We start from the raw sequence: 15,748 nt of genomic DNA, 5'->3' as shown, positions 1-15,748 counted from the left end.
TTACAAGCAAAAAAGCAGCTGATCTATTATTCCTCTTTATTTGGTAGATATGTGAAAATGAATAAACATGAATCTATTTACATATATTAATATATTAAACGCAGACATTGTCCATGTTTAGACAATGTTTTTTTTTTTTCCTTTTTCAGATGTATCAGCGAGTGCAGGACTTACAAATTTACAATGATTTTTGCTTTTGTCTATTTGTCTACACCGGCTCACTCCATTCATCCATTCATGTCCAAAACTAGCTGCTTGTTCCCAGGGATTACAGATAAAAACGAACTTTTAGCTGTTTCCACACACCGGTATCATGCAACTTGATACATGTACATGTTCCACTACCTATTGATAGCAGTCATATGGTAGCAGTGCCCATCTACATGCACTTAAACATGCCGATACAATCAAGACGTTCAAACTGAGCAGAATGGGGAAGAAGGATGATTTAAATGTCTTTGAATGTGGCGTGGTTGTTGGTACCAGACAGGCTGATCTGAGTATTTCAGAAACTGCAGATCTACTGGGAATTTCCATCACAACTGTCTTTAGGTCTTGCAGAGAAAGTTCTGAAAAAGAACATATCCAGGCATCAGCAGTTCTCTGGATGAATATGTTTTATTGATACAAGAGGAGAATGACCAAACTGCTTTGAGCTAATAGGAAGGCAACAGTAAGTAAAAAACAAAACAAAAACAACTTGTTACCAAGGAAGGCAGAAGAGCAGCTCTGACCGCACAAGACACTGTGCAATGCTGTCACGGTCTCCGCCATTATCCATTACCATTATCGTCTGCAGGTGCCTGAAGCTTAATAATTAACCCTCCTGTTATGTTGGTTTCCAGGAACACCAACTATGGTCCTGGGTCAATTTGTACCGCAACATAACAGGAGGGTTAACAGCTCCTGTCCTTTCTAATCATTTACACAAGGCTTACACAATCATTGAGCAAGAGGGGATGCTGCCCCTCTTGCTCATCTGTTTTGATGTAGATCACCTGGTTGTTCAGTAGTTACATGTAAGTTGTGGTCCTGCTCCTTGCACCTTTTTATACCTCCGCTCTGTCTTCAGCAGGACAGCTGTGAGACAAACATGTTGGTCTGGACGGTGTGTGCAGCCTTGATTGTATGTGGCGTTTTACTCCGCCATCCTTATCTCTTCCAGGATGTCCAGTACGTGCTTGCGAAAATAAAAAGAAGGCGCTTTGTATTAAAGTGCATGCAGACTAATTACTCAATCCTGGACCGCTTTTTAGACTTGGTGAAGACGCAGCCGCAAAAGACTTTAATTTATTTTAAAGATGAAATGTTCACGTACCGGGAAGCAGATGTCCTGAGCAACAGAGCTGCGAGAGCGTTTCTGCAGGCTGGATGCGTAAAGGAAGGAGACGCGGTGGCGCTGTTCCTGGGGAACCAGCCGATGTTCCTGTGGCTCTGGTTGGGTTTGCTGAAGATTGGATGTCCCGGAGCTTTGCTCAACTCCAACATCAGATCCAAGTCTCTGCTACACTGCCTCAACTGCAGTGGAGCCACAACTCTGGTAGCATCTGAAGGTAGTACCTGCATTTCTGTCTGCTTTTCCAAGCAATGGAGACAGTAGAGAGCTCATTTACTCAACATTCAATAACAAATAAATACATAAATAATTAGAGAACAAACTGTACTTTGGTGTTTTTCCCATGGCATGCCAATGTAGGCTATGCACTGTTTGCCTGCAATGGAGTAATCTATTGATGGAGTTTGATATAAGAATTTCCATTTTTACTCCACCACAATAAAGTATCAGTCTTTATTCACATATCTAAAATTGTGCTTCTACTTCACTTCCGGGTCAGTATCTTACATTAAATGCAAAGAATGGTTGTCACTTTCCAGTAACAAGGATGACTTTTCATACCGTATAAGAAGCTTCTTAAACATTTTCTCACTGCCTATTGTTGCTTTAGTTAAATTTTTAATATTTGGAAATGAGTACATGTATACTCAACAGAAGGAAAACCACTTTCTCCACCATGCAGTACACCTTTTTATGACTGCATATGGCTGTCTTCATCTTCTTCTTCACAAAGCAGACAAAAATAATGTGTTGCACTTGTGGTCCATCTTAACTTTTAGTTATTTAAACTGCCCCTTCATTTAGCACATATATTGTTAGTGACAAAACATCAAGGCAGTTCCAAGAATGGAACATGCCTCTCTAAAGATTTACTGACTTAAACTGTCACAGTGGGAAACAAAGAATTAAAAAATAAAAATAAAAAAAGATTCCCCAGCATAAATCAATCAGTAACTAAATGGCTGAAGAGGATGCAAAAAATTAACAGTATTAATAGAACTGTAGTTTATATATTATATGTGGCTTTAGGGTTTCATTGGGAGATTGTTTGATTTAAATTAAATTGGATATCTTAAATGGGACATATCGTCCTGTGAAAAATAATTTCCAATCTATACAGTCCTTTGACTGTATAGAGTGGGCAACAAGTGTGAGCGCACCTGTAAAACCAGAAGCTCTGTTTGCTTGTCTGGAGCATTCAGATGTGTTAACACAATAATTGAATCTACCAGGAGTTAAAAGGAAAAACAAAAGTAAAATTGGCAAAAACTGTCAAACAGCTATAGCTTGGCCAAAAAGGTTAACCATCTACAACAGACTGGCTGAAAAAGGGGAAGAAAAATCACACTGTTGCAATGGCCCAGTCAAAGTCCAGACCCCAACCCAACTGAAAAGCAGTGGTGGGGCTTTGAGAGAGCTGCGCATCAATGAATGCAGGCAAAGACCGGAAGAAACCCTGTAAAGCAGAGGCAGCCAAAATTCCTTCACATCAATATGGGAGACCAGGGCTGGACTGGTAATCTGGCACACTGGGCATATTCCCGGTGGGTCAACTGAGGGGCTGCTGTCCACCAGCTGTACAAGCCATGACAAAAACCCATTCGTACATTTTTCCTTACTGTCACTGCCCAATCAAATCTCTACACACAACCCGGCCCTAACCTACCTTCATTAGGTGCTCGTGCATCTTGTTTGTGTGGAAGGGGTGGGGTGGGGGGGGTGATGTACATCCATGTAGATTGTATGCTTAGCTTTTTTTTTTTTTTTTTTTTTTTTTAAGTGGTCTTGTTGCAAAGGCCTTTTACCTAGTCAAAGGAGCTTGCAAAGAAAAGCGTCTGGACTTCTATAAGTTGCTTGAAGACGTTTCACCTCTCATCCGAGAAGCTTCTTCAGTTCTAAGGTCAAATGGTGGAGAGTCCCAGATATAAACCTAGTGGGAGTAACCCCCCACAGAGGGACAAAAGGACCCCCCGATGATCCTCTAATCGCCTGAGCCAAGGTGTGAAACTGGGCGTGGGTCCCAATCAGCCAGAGTTTTGGGTGAGCTCATTGTGAAACCTGGGGGGGCTAACTCCCACTAGGTTTATATCTGGGACTCTCCACCATTTGACCTTAGAACTGAAGAAGCTTCTCGGATGAGAGGTGAAACGTCTTCAAGCAACTTATAGAAGTCCAGACGCTTTTCTTTGCAAGCTCCTTTGACTACGATGACCTGGATGACTGAGAACCTTCACAGACCTTTTACCTAATATTTCAAATACACAGGTTTTATTTGTGCTCCAGTATTTGTTTGTTTGTCTCCCTTTATCTAAAGGATTCAAGCACATCTTTCATCATCACTCATGAGCAATAAAGCTGCAGAGGAAGATTGAGCTGAGCTTTGTTAAAATACAGGAACATCTTTTGTAAGGTTTGTTGTGTTTTCTTTCTTTCTTTTCTACTCTAGAGTTGTTGGATGCAGTGAAGGAGGTGCTGCCCCATCTGCATGAACAGCAGATCACTGTTTTCATCTTAGCTGACAGGTGTGAAACTGCAGGTGTGGAAAGCTTCATTGATAAAATGAATCAGGCTTCCTCTGAGCCTATATCCAAGGAGTTAAGGTCCCATTTAACCATGCAGAGTCCAGCAGCCTACATATACACGTCAGGGACAACAGGTAAACTACTTACTGAGATTCACGATGCATCAGTGAAAGAAATGGCACATTCACCCTCTGAGCATCTGGCGTGTCTTTAACAGGTCTCCCTAAGGCAGCTGTGGTCACTTACAGCAAAGTGTGGAACTTTTCTTTACTTCTGGCTACAACAGGAGTGAACTCCAAAGATGTGATTTATGATACCCTCCCGCTTTATCACAGTACTGGCCTCCTTGTCTTCACTGGAGCTGTTGAAAGAGGTATGAACTCTTTGGATATATACTATTGTTAACTGTGTAAATCTTTAGTTTTCTTATCAACAAACCCAGTGAGTTTGGGTTTTTTCTCACCCAGCTGAGATCAAAATCTCCAGATGCAATTCCACGTTCTCCCTGCGTTGTGCCCAACAATCAATCCACAACTCATTAAGTCATTTAGAAAATAGCCACTTTTTAAAAACAGATTTCTAAGAGAACAGTTGACTTAAACATCACTAAATATTGAATTTCTTTGGGTCTGTTTAAAAAAACAAAAACAAAAAACCCCAAAAACGGACACTTGTTACTATATAAAGCAGATCTTTGTGGTACGGTGTTAAATGCCTTTGTCTGGCAATATTCTCTGTGGCATGGATTCAACAAGGTACTAGAAACATTCTTCCGAGATATTGGTCGATATTGACGTGAATGCATCACACAGTTGGTGCAGATTTGTTCCACCACATCCAAAACACACACTATTTGATTGAGATCAAAATAAACAAGCAAAACAAGTCCAAAAACCAGAAATGACAGCTCTTGGAGGTCGACCAGGTAACCAGAGTCAGAGACATGCTGGATGACAATCTGCATCACTGCAGCTGTGACCTCAATCATCGGTTTTCTTGTAACATGTTCTGGTTTCACAACACACACATGGGATGCAATGTTTCAAATTAAGGATAACTCTTAATTGATGATTTCACACACGCTTGTGCTGTTGCCTGCCGAACTCTGGTATATGGCAACAGCTCCTGGCTGTCAACTTCTCTTCTGCCGCACACCCATCTCTGTCTGTCAGCTGTTCCAAACAGACTTCCCTACCACTGCTCCCTGAACCCACTGTGTCAACCCTCCCCTGCTGCTGAGCCACACCCCACACCACAGGACTCCCACTCCCCTTTCCCTTCACTCATGAACAAGACCCCAAGATACTTCTCGACTTGGGGCAACAATTCTCTGACCCGGATTGGACCCCCCACCCATTTCTGCTGTTAGTCACTCAGCTGTGAACCGGTCCAGTGTGAGGTCGACGTTGGTGATAAAGTAAAAATTTTGACTACTTCCACTGCTACTCTTTAAAGTGTGCTGTTGTCATCTATTGTTGTGTGCAGGTATTCCTGTTGTTCTGAGGAGTAAGTTTTCTGCTTCCCAGTTCTGGGACGACTGCAGAAAATATAATGTCACCGTCATACAGTACATAGGTGAAATTATGCGTTATCTCTGCAACACTCCACAGGTTTGTGCCAACACAGCATCAACATTAATACTACTGTCTCACACAGAAAGCTTTAAAAAACTAACAAACGCATGCTCTTCTTTTCTCTTCAAACAGAAACTCAGTGATAAAAACCACAAAGTCAGACTTGCAGTAGGCAACGGGATCAGAGCAGATGTTTGGTGGGACTTTGTGAGACGATTTGGGGAAATTCAAATCAGAGAATTTTACGGAGCAACTGAGGGAAACTTTGCTCTGTTGAATTATAGCAGCAAGATGGGAGCTCTTGGGCGACACACCTTCCTGCACAAGGTAAAAGTCCATGTTTCAGCTCACATTAAGAAGTAAAACCTGTCACTCATGAAGCAGTGTTTTAGCTTTTTCTTTTCTTTCTTTCTTTCTTTTTTTTTTTTTTTTTTTTAAATTTGCAGATGTTTTTTCCATATGCTGTGATCAAATATGATGCAGACAAAGGAGAGCCTTTGAGGGATTCTTCTGGTTTCTGCATGGAGGTTGAGAAAGGTGTTTTACTTCCAGCATGGTTATAACAACAAAGATTTTTTTTTCTTCTCAAGTTCTCACCCATGCATCTTTTCAAATGCTATAAACATTTTATATGCCTAAATCCTAAATCTACCCAGTTCATTTTCTCAGCCACAGTGTACCTCACCACGCACAAAATTAACGTTTAAAAGACTCAAATGCAATGTCTTTACAGCATGTCTCATGCATCTTGCATTTAAAATATAACAACCCCAAATATGATTTCTCCTGTACTTTGATTAGGTGAACCTGGACTTCTGGTGACTGAAATAACAGCCAAAGCTCCATTCACTGGTTATGTGACAGACTTGAATCAAACTGAGAAAAAGAAGCTGCACAACGTCTTCAAGAAAGGTGATCTGTACTTCAACACTGGCGACCTGCTGCGCATCGATGAGGATAATTTCATGTACTTCCACGATCGTGTTGGCGACACATTCAGGTGAGCGCATGTTTTGAAATAATGCTTAAAAACGTGAGCTCACACAGAGCACTGAAAACAAAAAATGTCAACAGATGGAAAGGGGAGAACGTAGCTACAGCTGAGGTGGCCGACATCCTTGTGCTGACTGACTGTGTTAAAGAAGCCAATGTTTACGGAGTCAAAGTGCCAGGTACATATTATGCTCCAAAATCAAGAACAAAATGTACACCACACTTAGTTTGTTTAGTCAATCATTAATCAAATTGTTCCACAATCAAGCATTTTTTTTTTAATCAAGATCAAGATTTTATTATTTTATTATTATTTTTTCTCTCCAGAAGATTGTACCTCTATTTCAATATAGCTTATTTAGAGCAGTAAACACATGGGGTAAAGGATATACAGTCAAAGAGTTTGTGCCATGGTGGAATGCACCTCGCACACTACTCGGGCAGCTGGTGCTGAATACAGGGATATACTGGTAAATATTACTTGGCAATAAATCTGTGTGTGTGTGTGTGTGTGTGTGTGTGTGTGTGTGTGTGTGTGTGTGTGTGTGTGTGTGTGTGTGTGTGTGTGTGTGGTCTCTGAAAGGAACAGAAAGAAAATACAATACTACATTACTAAAGTGTTCACAACAATATCTCCAGAGTACATTAACATAAACACAGGCGGGAAATAAACTAACATCTTCTATAATACCATAGGCCATATATTACCCACGACTCACGCATAGACCCACTGAGAGAGCTAACCAGGTACACAGTTCTACCCAACCACACGGCAGGAGAGTTAGCTTAGCTTAGCACCCGCTAGCGGCACAGACAGAAACATAGTCATTTCCCCCCTAACCTTGGTTACAGTCCCAAACACATCTTATTATCACATCCTCACACATCACCAACTTACGTTGCTCATTAACGCACACTTCTCACTGAATAACCAATTCTCTGCCGGTAATCTGGAGCAGAAAAGCTCAGGTGCTTTGCCCACGTTTCTCCCTGAAAATAGTCTCTCTCATACAAAGCGGTGGGGTGACCTCTACTGGCCACTCTAAAAACAGGTGAACTAACAACTGAACAGAATAAAACCATAACTACGGGGCCTTTTGTACAGCCGCCTCCAAATGTATGAAGTACATTTGCTCACAACAAAAGGCAATTTTACAAACAAAGTCACGGTGATTGTCCTTTGTCTTCGTCCGGGAGGGCAGGCAGTACCACCAGCCTCGCCACAGGTCGGGTGAAGGTCCGGTCCTTCACCTTGATGTCAGCAGACCTGATGTGCCCGTCGGGACTGGGGTGGACTTTGGAGATGCGGCCCACGAGCCAGGAAGCGCGAGGCAGCTGAGGATCTACGATCATCACCACCGAACCTTCTGTGACATCTGCGGGGGATGACCGCCATTTCTGCCGAAGCTGCAGGCTTGGAAGGTACAGCCGGACGAATCGAGACCAGAAGTGGTCAGCCAGCACCTGGGAGTGCTTCCACCTCCGGCAACTCAGGAGCTCTTCTCTGGGGTAAGCCACTTGAGGAAGTGCTCCGTCAGGCCGCCCCATCAGAAAGCAGTTGGGGGTCACTGGATCAGGATCACTGATGTCAGACGGGACATAACCTAGTGGTTTGGAGTTCAAGATGCCCTCCACCTCCACAAGGACCGTGCGGAGGACCTCTTCTTGAAGGGGTTGGGATCCTACTGTAGTGTAGAGTGCCGTCTTGACAGACCTAATCTCCCGCTCCCACACTCCCCCGAAATGAGGAGCCGCTGGTGGATTGAAGTGGAAGACGATCTTATGGGGAGCCAGGAGCTTCTGCAGGTCAGAGGTCATGGCTGCAAAAGCTGCTTGGAGTTCCCTTTCTCCCCCACGGAAGTTGGTCCCTTGGTCTGAGTACAGCTCAGCTGGAGTTCCTCTCCTGGCAATGAAACGTCGAAGTGCCATTAGGAAGGCATCTGTATCGATGGAGGTTAGAACATCAAAGTGGACCGCTCTGATAGTTAGGCACTTAAAGATGATGCCCCACCTCTTCTCCACACGGCGCCCGATTTTGACCTCAAAGGGTCCAAAACAGTCCACGCCTGTCGAATAAAAGGCAGGTTTGTAAAGGCGGAGGCGCGCAACTGGCAGGTCCGCCATCTTGGGAACAGTTGGTCGGGCTCTCCATCTGCGGCACTCAAGACAGGTCCTTTGAAAATGCCTAACTGCTTCCCGGCCTCTCAGGATCCAATGAGTGCGCCGAATCTCCGCGAAGACCCTCTCTGGCCCTGGATGGCGCAGGTGACTGTCGACGTCCTGGATGAACAGGCAGATGACTGGATGTGTCGGATCCAAAACTAAAGGATGGGAGCTGGTAAAGGCGAGATCTTCAGAGTGGCGAAGACGTCCACCTACACGGATGACCTCATTCTCGTGGTCGAACTCAGGGGATAGTGCAAGGAGACGACTGCTGCGACTGATAGATTTCCCCTGCTTAAAGAGTCGATACTCCTCAGGGAAGCTCTCCTGTTGAGCTTCTCTCAGGACGTGCATCTCTGCTCGAACATAGTCATAAGCCGATGAAGTTCCACCGCCTTTGGCCGCCCCATGCACCTGCGTAATAGCAGCTTCCAGCAGCTGTGTCCAGGTGTCATATTTGCTGAAGTTCAAGGTGGCGGGGTCAAAGGTGGTAGAAAATCCACAAAAGGTCTCTTTACGGAGCTCAGATGGGCCTGAAGGCTCAGCCAGGGTGCCGCTTGGCTCTGGAGGCCACTGTTCTGGACCTAGGAGCAGGAAAGGAGGCCCTTGACTCCATCTATTGGGTCTGGTCAGCTCGGGAAGGGACTTCCCACGGGTTATATCATCTGCGGGGTTCTGGGCTGAATCCACATAGCGCCAGGTGTGCGAGTGAGTTACTTCCTGGATCTCAGCCACGCGGGTGCCGACGAAGACCTTGAAGTGGCATGACTGGGACCTCAACCAGGTGAGTACAGTTGTGGAGTCAAACTACAGTACTATTCTCTTTATGTCCAGAGTGAGCTCATTTCTAAGGAGACGGGAGAGATGAGCTCCGGAGAGGGCACCACACAGCTCGAGTCTAGGCATGGAGAGAATGCGTTTAGGGGCAACACAGGAGCGAGCCATCGGGAAGGCCAGATGTGAACTGCCATCACCTGTCACTGTTCTCATGTAGGCCACTGCGCCATAAGCCTGCTCTGACGCATCACAGAATATGTGAATCTCTCTCTCACTAACTGACTCCGTGATCTTCTTTGGGAGATATGGGCGAGGAAGCAGGACTTGTGCAAGGAACAGCAATTCCTCTTCCCAGGTTTTTCACTGCTGGAGTAGTTCTGGCGGAAGCTGTGGGTCATCCCATCCCCTCTGTTGATCCCAAAGGCGCCTCACCAGCATCTTGGCTCGGGTGGTGTACGGTAGGATAAGGCCAAGTGGGTCGTATTGGCTTGCGAGAACCTTATAAATATTCCGCATAGTGGGGGCGGCATAACTGATTTTGCGGTGTCTGTAACCCAAGGTGTCCGTGGGGAAGTGCCAGCTAAGGCCCAGAGTTGGCTCAGAGGTGTCTGATTTGTCTTGAGTGAGCCAAAGTTCTGCACTTGTGGATCTGAGGTCTTCAGGTAGGTGGCCAATGGGGCTGGGTTCATTACTGGCCCACTGGCGAAGGACAAATCCAGCAGAAGACAGGGGGGCTCTTAGCCTGTCCACTAGGTCCCGGGCTTCTTCAGGGGTTGGCACACTCTGGAGAAGGTTATCAACATAGAAGCACTGTCCCACAGAGTGACGTAGCGGATCATCTCCTTCCGTGTGGTCCCTGGCGTGGCGCTGCAGAGCGAAGGTTGCACAGCATGGGCTGCAGGTTGTACCGAAGGGGAGGACCTGCCATTCATAAACGGCCACCGGTTCCTCGGGGTGCAGATCCCGCCACACAAACCGCAGGAGGGAACGATCCTCGGGAAGAAGGCAAATCTGGTGGAACATACCTTTAATGTCACCACTAATGGCTACGGCATGCTCTTGAAAGCGAAGGAGGACACCAAGGAGCGATGCGCTCAAGGTAGGCCCAGGTAGAAGATGTTTGTTGAGGGCTTGGCCTTGGAACGAACAGTTAAACACAAGGCGATCTTTGCCGTTGTGGCTAACAACGTGGTGAGGGATGTACCATGACTCATCTGCATGAGCAACCTCAGAGGGGGACACCTTAACCACCGAACCGGCCTGGACCAACCTCTCTATCTCCACCTGGTAAATCTTAGCTCGCTCTGGATCTTTCTGGAGCCTTCTCTCCACACTTCTCAAACTGGGAATGACAGCGTTAGGGCTAGCTTTAAGGTGTGGCATGTTCTCGCGGCGAAGGAGGGGGGTGGCATAGCGTTGGATGCCCTCGACATCTACACGAACTGTCTTCTGCTCTAGCAGGCTAACTGCATAGTTATCTTCTCTTGAACGGGTAACCATCTTGCCTTCTGGCACTGGGACAACATCTACCTGCCATAACTTCTCTACATGTTTGAGTAGCTCACTCACCTGGGAGGAATGGCGGTCGTGAAGAAGCACTGTTGTGGCAGTGAAGAGGAACCTATAAGGCTGGAGGGACCCTGTAGTGTCCACCCTAACCTGGTGCGCATAGCAGCGGGACCACCCGGTGGACCAAGACGAACAGCTTCAGTTGGAGTGATGAGCTGTGGGTGGTCACTGCCAATAAGAAGGAGAGGTTTGACCTTCTTGAAGGACTGGAGAGGCAGGCCTCAGAGGTGTCTGTACTTCTGCTGCAAGGACTCCACCGGGTAGCTGTGCTCGGCTAGGTCGATACGGGTGGCAGTGAAGGCGTTGCGGACTTTGTACTTCAGCTTGGGTTTGCCACCAGGGGAGATCTCGAATGAGACACATGATCCATGCAGAGTTTGCACATCTTGCCTGATAGTGCGCAATGGAAGTGTCTCTGGGATGCCTTGAAGGTCAAGCTTCTGGGTAGCGGTGGGTAGCAGCATAGTCCTCTCTGACCCATCATCCAAAACTGCGTGAGTGCTCAAAGTCTTGCCATTATGGTGAAGGATGACTGGGACAACCTTTAACAGGACTTGGCCGCTCTCTGTAGGACAATCGAGGTACAGGACGCCCGTAGGATTCTCACCTTCTCGTGGGGGAGCAGACACTGGGCCATGTGTCTTTAAGGACTTAGAATTCACGTCGTGAAGGACCTGCAGATGACGACCCTGACACAACCTGCAGGGTTTCTTGAGGGTACACTGTGCTGCCTGATGGGAGCGAGTGCAACGCCAGCACCTCTTGTTAGACTTTATCCAGTCTGTGAGCTGTTCGCGACTCAGCTTGATGACCTCCTGACAATGACTCAGGTGATGGGCATGGTTATCGCAAAAGGCACAGTAGGGTTGCTGCCTAGCTTTGTTTGGAGTGGTACCTAGTGACCTGGGTGAGCTCTCTGCACTGTGAAGAACCGCAACAGAGCGTCTGCTTGGTCTGACATCAGGCTTCTCTCTGGTGATCGCTGGAGTGGGCAAGCCGTCATAGTCCTGACACCAGGATTCGTAATTTAACCAGGTAGCCAGGTCGTCCAGGGTGTAAGCCTGACCAGAATGGTTGTACATGCACCAACGGAAATCAGCTCTTTGCTCTGAAGGAAGCTTACTAAGGAGTCGAGCCACATGGGAGCCACACTGGAGTTCGACCTCTCCATCAGGGCCTAAAGTCTTCAGCATGCCCACGAGCGACTGGATGTGGACAGAGAATCGCTCGAATGCGGCTGCATCCCCTCGGCGGATGTCAGGTGCGTCCATGACAGCAGCAATTCTTCTCAGGACAAGCTGGTGGGGCTGCCCAAGCCTGTCGTTAAGAGCGTTCATAGTGTCACTGAAGGGCGTGGCAGAATGGAGGTAAGCGTCCGCTATCAACTTTGCTTCCTCCAGGTGTAGGTGATCTAACAAGACTTGGTACCTGAAGAGCTCTGAACTCTCCGGGGGCAATAAGTTCTCTAGCGCCATCTTTAGACGAGCAAATTCCCCAGGATCACGGCGTGTGAGCTTGGGAATGCTTGGACGAGGCCCCCTGTAGGTCAAGAAAGGAGTAGATGAGGACGGAGGTGGAGCTGGCAGTGGTTGCAATGGAGGGGGTGTGCTCTCAGAGGCGGCGCTGGAGGGTAGGTGGTCCTTGGCTCAGGAGAAGTGAACCCTGGCCTAGATTCAAGTGGGGGGATGATCTGACTCTCCTGTGCAGCCATAGACTCCCTCTTCAGATCCTGGAGCTCTTTCATCATCGTATCGATGCGGTCCGCAACTGGACCCTGGCTGGAGACAGACTCCTCCTTGAACACAACAGGAGGAGGTGGTGGAGACCAGTCCTCTTCTTCTTCAGCAGGGGGTGGCTGGAGATGAACAGCAGGGGCTCTGGGCGGTGGACTGAGCTGCAGACTCTCTGCACGGTCCAGCAACTGCAGCAAACTAGCATGAAGGGCCTGGAAATTAGCCAGCCCGGCTCTCATCTGGTCATGCGACTGCTGGAACAGGAACCTTTCACGTTGTATATCTTCTAACTCTGCTCTCAATGGTGTGACATGGCCGTGTGAGCGGTCATCAGAGGGGTCAGATGGAGGATGGTGGGAAGAACGGGTGTCGCCTCCTGTCTCACTTTCCTCCTGGTAACCTGCACCAAGCCCGGGGAAGTCAGTCTCATAAGCTTCATAGCGGAGGGGACGACGTACATTACGCCGTGGGTGCGCACCAAGAGCTGAGAAGTTCTGAATATCATCCATCTTGTTAGGGTAGAAGCAGCTTACATCCGGCTCGAAGGACCATTAATGTTGGGTAGATAGCTTGTATTGGGAGGACTGTAAGGTGCTAGTTCAGGTTTGCAGCTACCACTCCCCGGAGTGTCGGCCAGAACACTGCTCAAGGCCCGGATGAATGTTCAGAAGGGAGACAATGAAGACACCGAGGATAGTGCAGACTCTTGTATTGACTTCACACAGTTGAAGGTAACAGGGATTGTCAGAGGAGCAGGTATTGCATACAGGTTTAGGTGCGTGGGCATGGGTGTGTGTGTGTGTGTGTGTGTGTGTGTGTGTGTGTGTGTGTGTGTGTGTGTGTGGTCTCTGAAAGGAACAGAAAGAAAATACAATACTACATTACTAAAGTGTTCACAACAATATCTCCAGAGTACATTAACATAAACACAGGCGGGAAATAAACTAACATCTTCTATAATATCATAGGCCATATATTACCCACGACTCACGCATAGACCCACTGAGAGAGCTAACCAGGTACACAGTTCTACCCAACCACACGGCAGGAGAGTTAGCTTAGCTTAGCACCCGCTAGCGGCACAGACAGAAACATAGTCATTTCCCCCCTAACCTTGGTTACAGTCCCAAACACATCTTATTATCACATCCTCACACATCACCAACTTACGTTGCTCATTAACGCACACTTCTCACTGAATAACCAATTCTCTGCCGGTAATCTGGAGCAGAAAAGCTCAGGTGCTTTGCCCACGTTTCTCCCTGAAAATAGTCTCTCTCATACAAAGCGGTGGGGTGACCTCTACTGGCCACTCTAAAAACTACAGGTGAACTAACAACTGAACAGAATAAAACCATAACTACGGGGCCTTTTGTACACAGTGTCGTCATCGACCCAGTGTTTTGACTTTTGTACTTTTTATCAATCAATCAAAGCTTTATTCGCCACTTGCAGGTTTCCCTGCAGTGAAATGGGACACCCCCCCCCCCCCCCCCGACCTTACACACACAACACAGACATTACATGGGGATACAAGTCGGAGATCGATAGCATTACAGAAAGACACTGAAATGTACACTACAATGGGAAAGTACAAGAGGAAAAAAAGAGACCTCTACTCATGCTGTGCTTCCATGGCAGGACAGCATGAGAACAGGAAGCAAAAAAACTCCTCTGCACATAAATGTCCACAGCACAACATTGTGAAGGACATGACAAGCCACAGGGTCGGGTAGGGGGTGAGGAGTAAGCGCTACCATTCCAGCGCGGCACACAGACCCGCTGTGTTCCCCCGCAGGAAACAAGCATCGAAGGCGTTTGGAAAGGGAGGGGGATGAGTGTGTGCTTATTAGTGTGCGTGTCCATAGTTCAGCTGAGATAGTGTCCTTCGCCCTGCCAGGCTAAGTAAACAGTCTACCAGCCAACCCAGGTGGCCTTGCATGGAATGGGAAGGAACAGACTAAACACAGTCGTTATCAGGGTGTTGTTGTTCAGCTCCAGCCTTGCAGTTGGCGCCAATAGGGTATCCGCATAAGTGATGGTGATTGTTACTTTAGTGCTAACAGCTCATATGACTTTCAAAGCAGTTCTACAGTCCAACACTGGTCTCTCAATCTCCCGTTGGAGAGCCGCGAGCTTCGCCATACTTGCGTCCTGTGATGTTGTCATTTCTTGTGCTCAAGGAGCCGATTTCTGAGAACTCACGGCAGTGTGCCTCCCCGAGATGTCATCCAATTTGCGCCCAGAGATGTTATTCCGGGCTAGCCCTTCCGAGATGTATCCAGTCTGCAGTCAGATCTTATTCTGAGTATTCACAGCAGCCATAGCCTCTCCAAGATCTTATCCGTGCTGACTCAATGAGCCCATTTTGAGAAACTCACGCCTCTCCCATCGTTTCAATCCCAGCGGGCAGCCTTGTGGGGAGTTTGAACAGCCGGTTCCGCTTTCTTAATTCTTCGATAAGTCAGGGCCAAGCCAGCTCCAATCAGCCAGAACCCTGTTACCATGGTTCTGAATAGGTAGATATCTTCAGCACTCAGGATCACCCAAGCCCAAACTTCTCGTTGAAAGGGGTGTCAATTGCATTTAGGGACCAGTTGATCCAATCCATAATTCCTCTTTTAGGTTTTAGAGAACAGACTGTGAGAGGATGTTCCAGGGAAAAGTAGTAAAAAACAAAAAAAACAAAACAAGACAAGGACATGAGGAGCTAAGCAGGGAAGATAAGGGAAAGGAGAGGAGAAAAGTGCGACCGCCTTCGCTGAGAGCCAAAAAGCCATTATGGTTTTTGCCTGCAAGTGTTTTTGGTTTTGGTTTCCATACTCCCTCTGTTTTGTGTCTAGTCTGTGTCTCTGTGCCTGCCCTGGTCCCATGCCTGTGTGTTCCCGTCACTTACTGTTTTACTTTGACAGTCTGTGTCCATGTTATTGTTTCTGGTTTTGCTTCCCTTGTCTCGTTGGCTCCGATTTATTCCAGCTGTGTTTCCCTCCTGTCTCCCATTCCCTGATTGCTCCCTCTGTGTATTTAAGCCCTGTATGTTCCTTGGTCTGTGTCACAATCTCCTTCATCTCATGCTGCGTT

At 47.1% G+C, this 15,748-nt stretch overlaps 1 protein-coding gene across 5 annotated transcripts in view; it reads left to right on the top strand.

Moving 5' to 3' along the window:
- The first annotated feature begins 914 nt into the window (after positions 1–914).
- The window catches only part of LOC113026630 (very long-chain acyl-CoA synthetase-like), a 26,407-nt gene continuing 11,573 nt past the window's right edge, over positions 915–15,748 (top strand). For 2 of the 5 annotated variants that reach the window (XM_026175635.1, XM_026175636.1), the window contains exons 1-8: positions 916–1,553; positions 3,783–3,992; positions 4,076–4,231; positions 5,344–5,468; positions 5,565–5,759; positions 5,879–5,969; positions 6,234–6,432; positions 6,507–6,604. In XM_026175635.1, coding sequence (XP_026031420.1) covers positions 1,094–1,553; positions 3,783–3,992; positions 4,076–4,231; positions 5,344–5,468; positions 5,565–5,759; positions 5,879–5,969; positions 6,234–6,432; positions 6,507–6,604 — 1,534 coding nt within the window. In that variant the 5' untranslated portion in view covers positions 916–1,093. Of the gene's footprint in view, positions 1,554–3,782; positions 3,993–4,075; positions 4,232–5,343; positions 5,469–5,564; positions 5,760–5,878; positions 5,970–6,233; positions 6,433–6,506; positions 6,605–7,627; positions 7,836–15,748 lie in introns of those variants that run through there. The other 3 variants (XM_026175637.1, XM_026175633.1, XM_026175634.1) reach the window with 3 other exon arrangements.

This window comes from Astatotilapia calliptera, chromosome 7 (assembly GCF_900246225.1).
Source record: "Astatotilapia calliptera chromosome 7, fAstCal1.2, whole genome shotgun sequence".
In the NCBI taxonomy this organism is placed as follows: domain Eukaryota; kingdom Metazoa; phylum Chordata; class Actinopteri; order Cichliformes; family Cichlidae; genus Astatotilapia; species Astatotilapia calliptera.
This window is presented reverse-complemented; position numbering and strand designations above follow the sequence as displayed.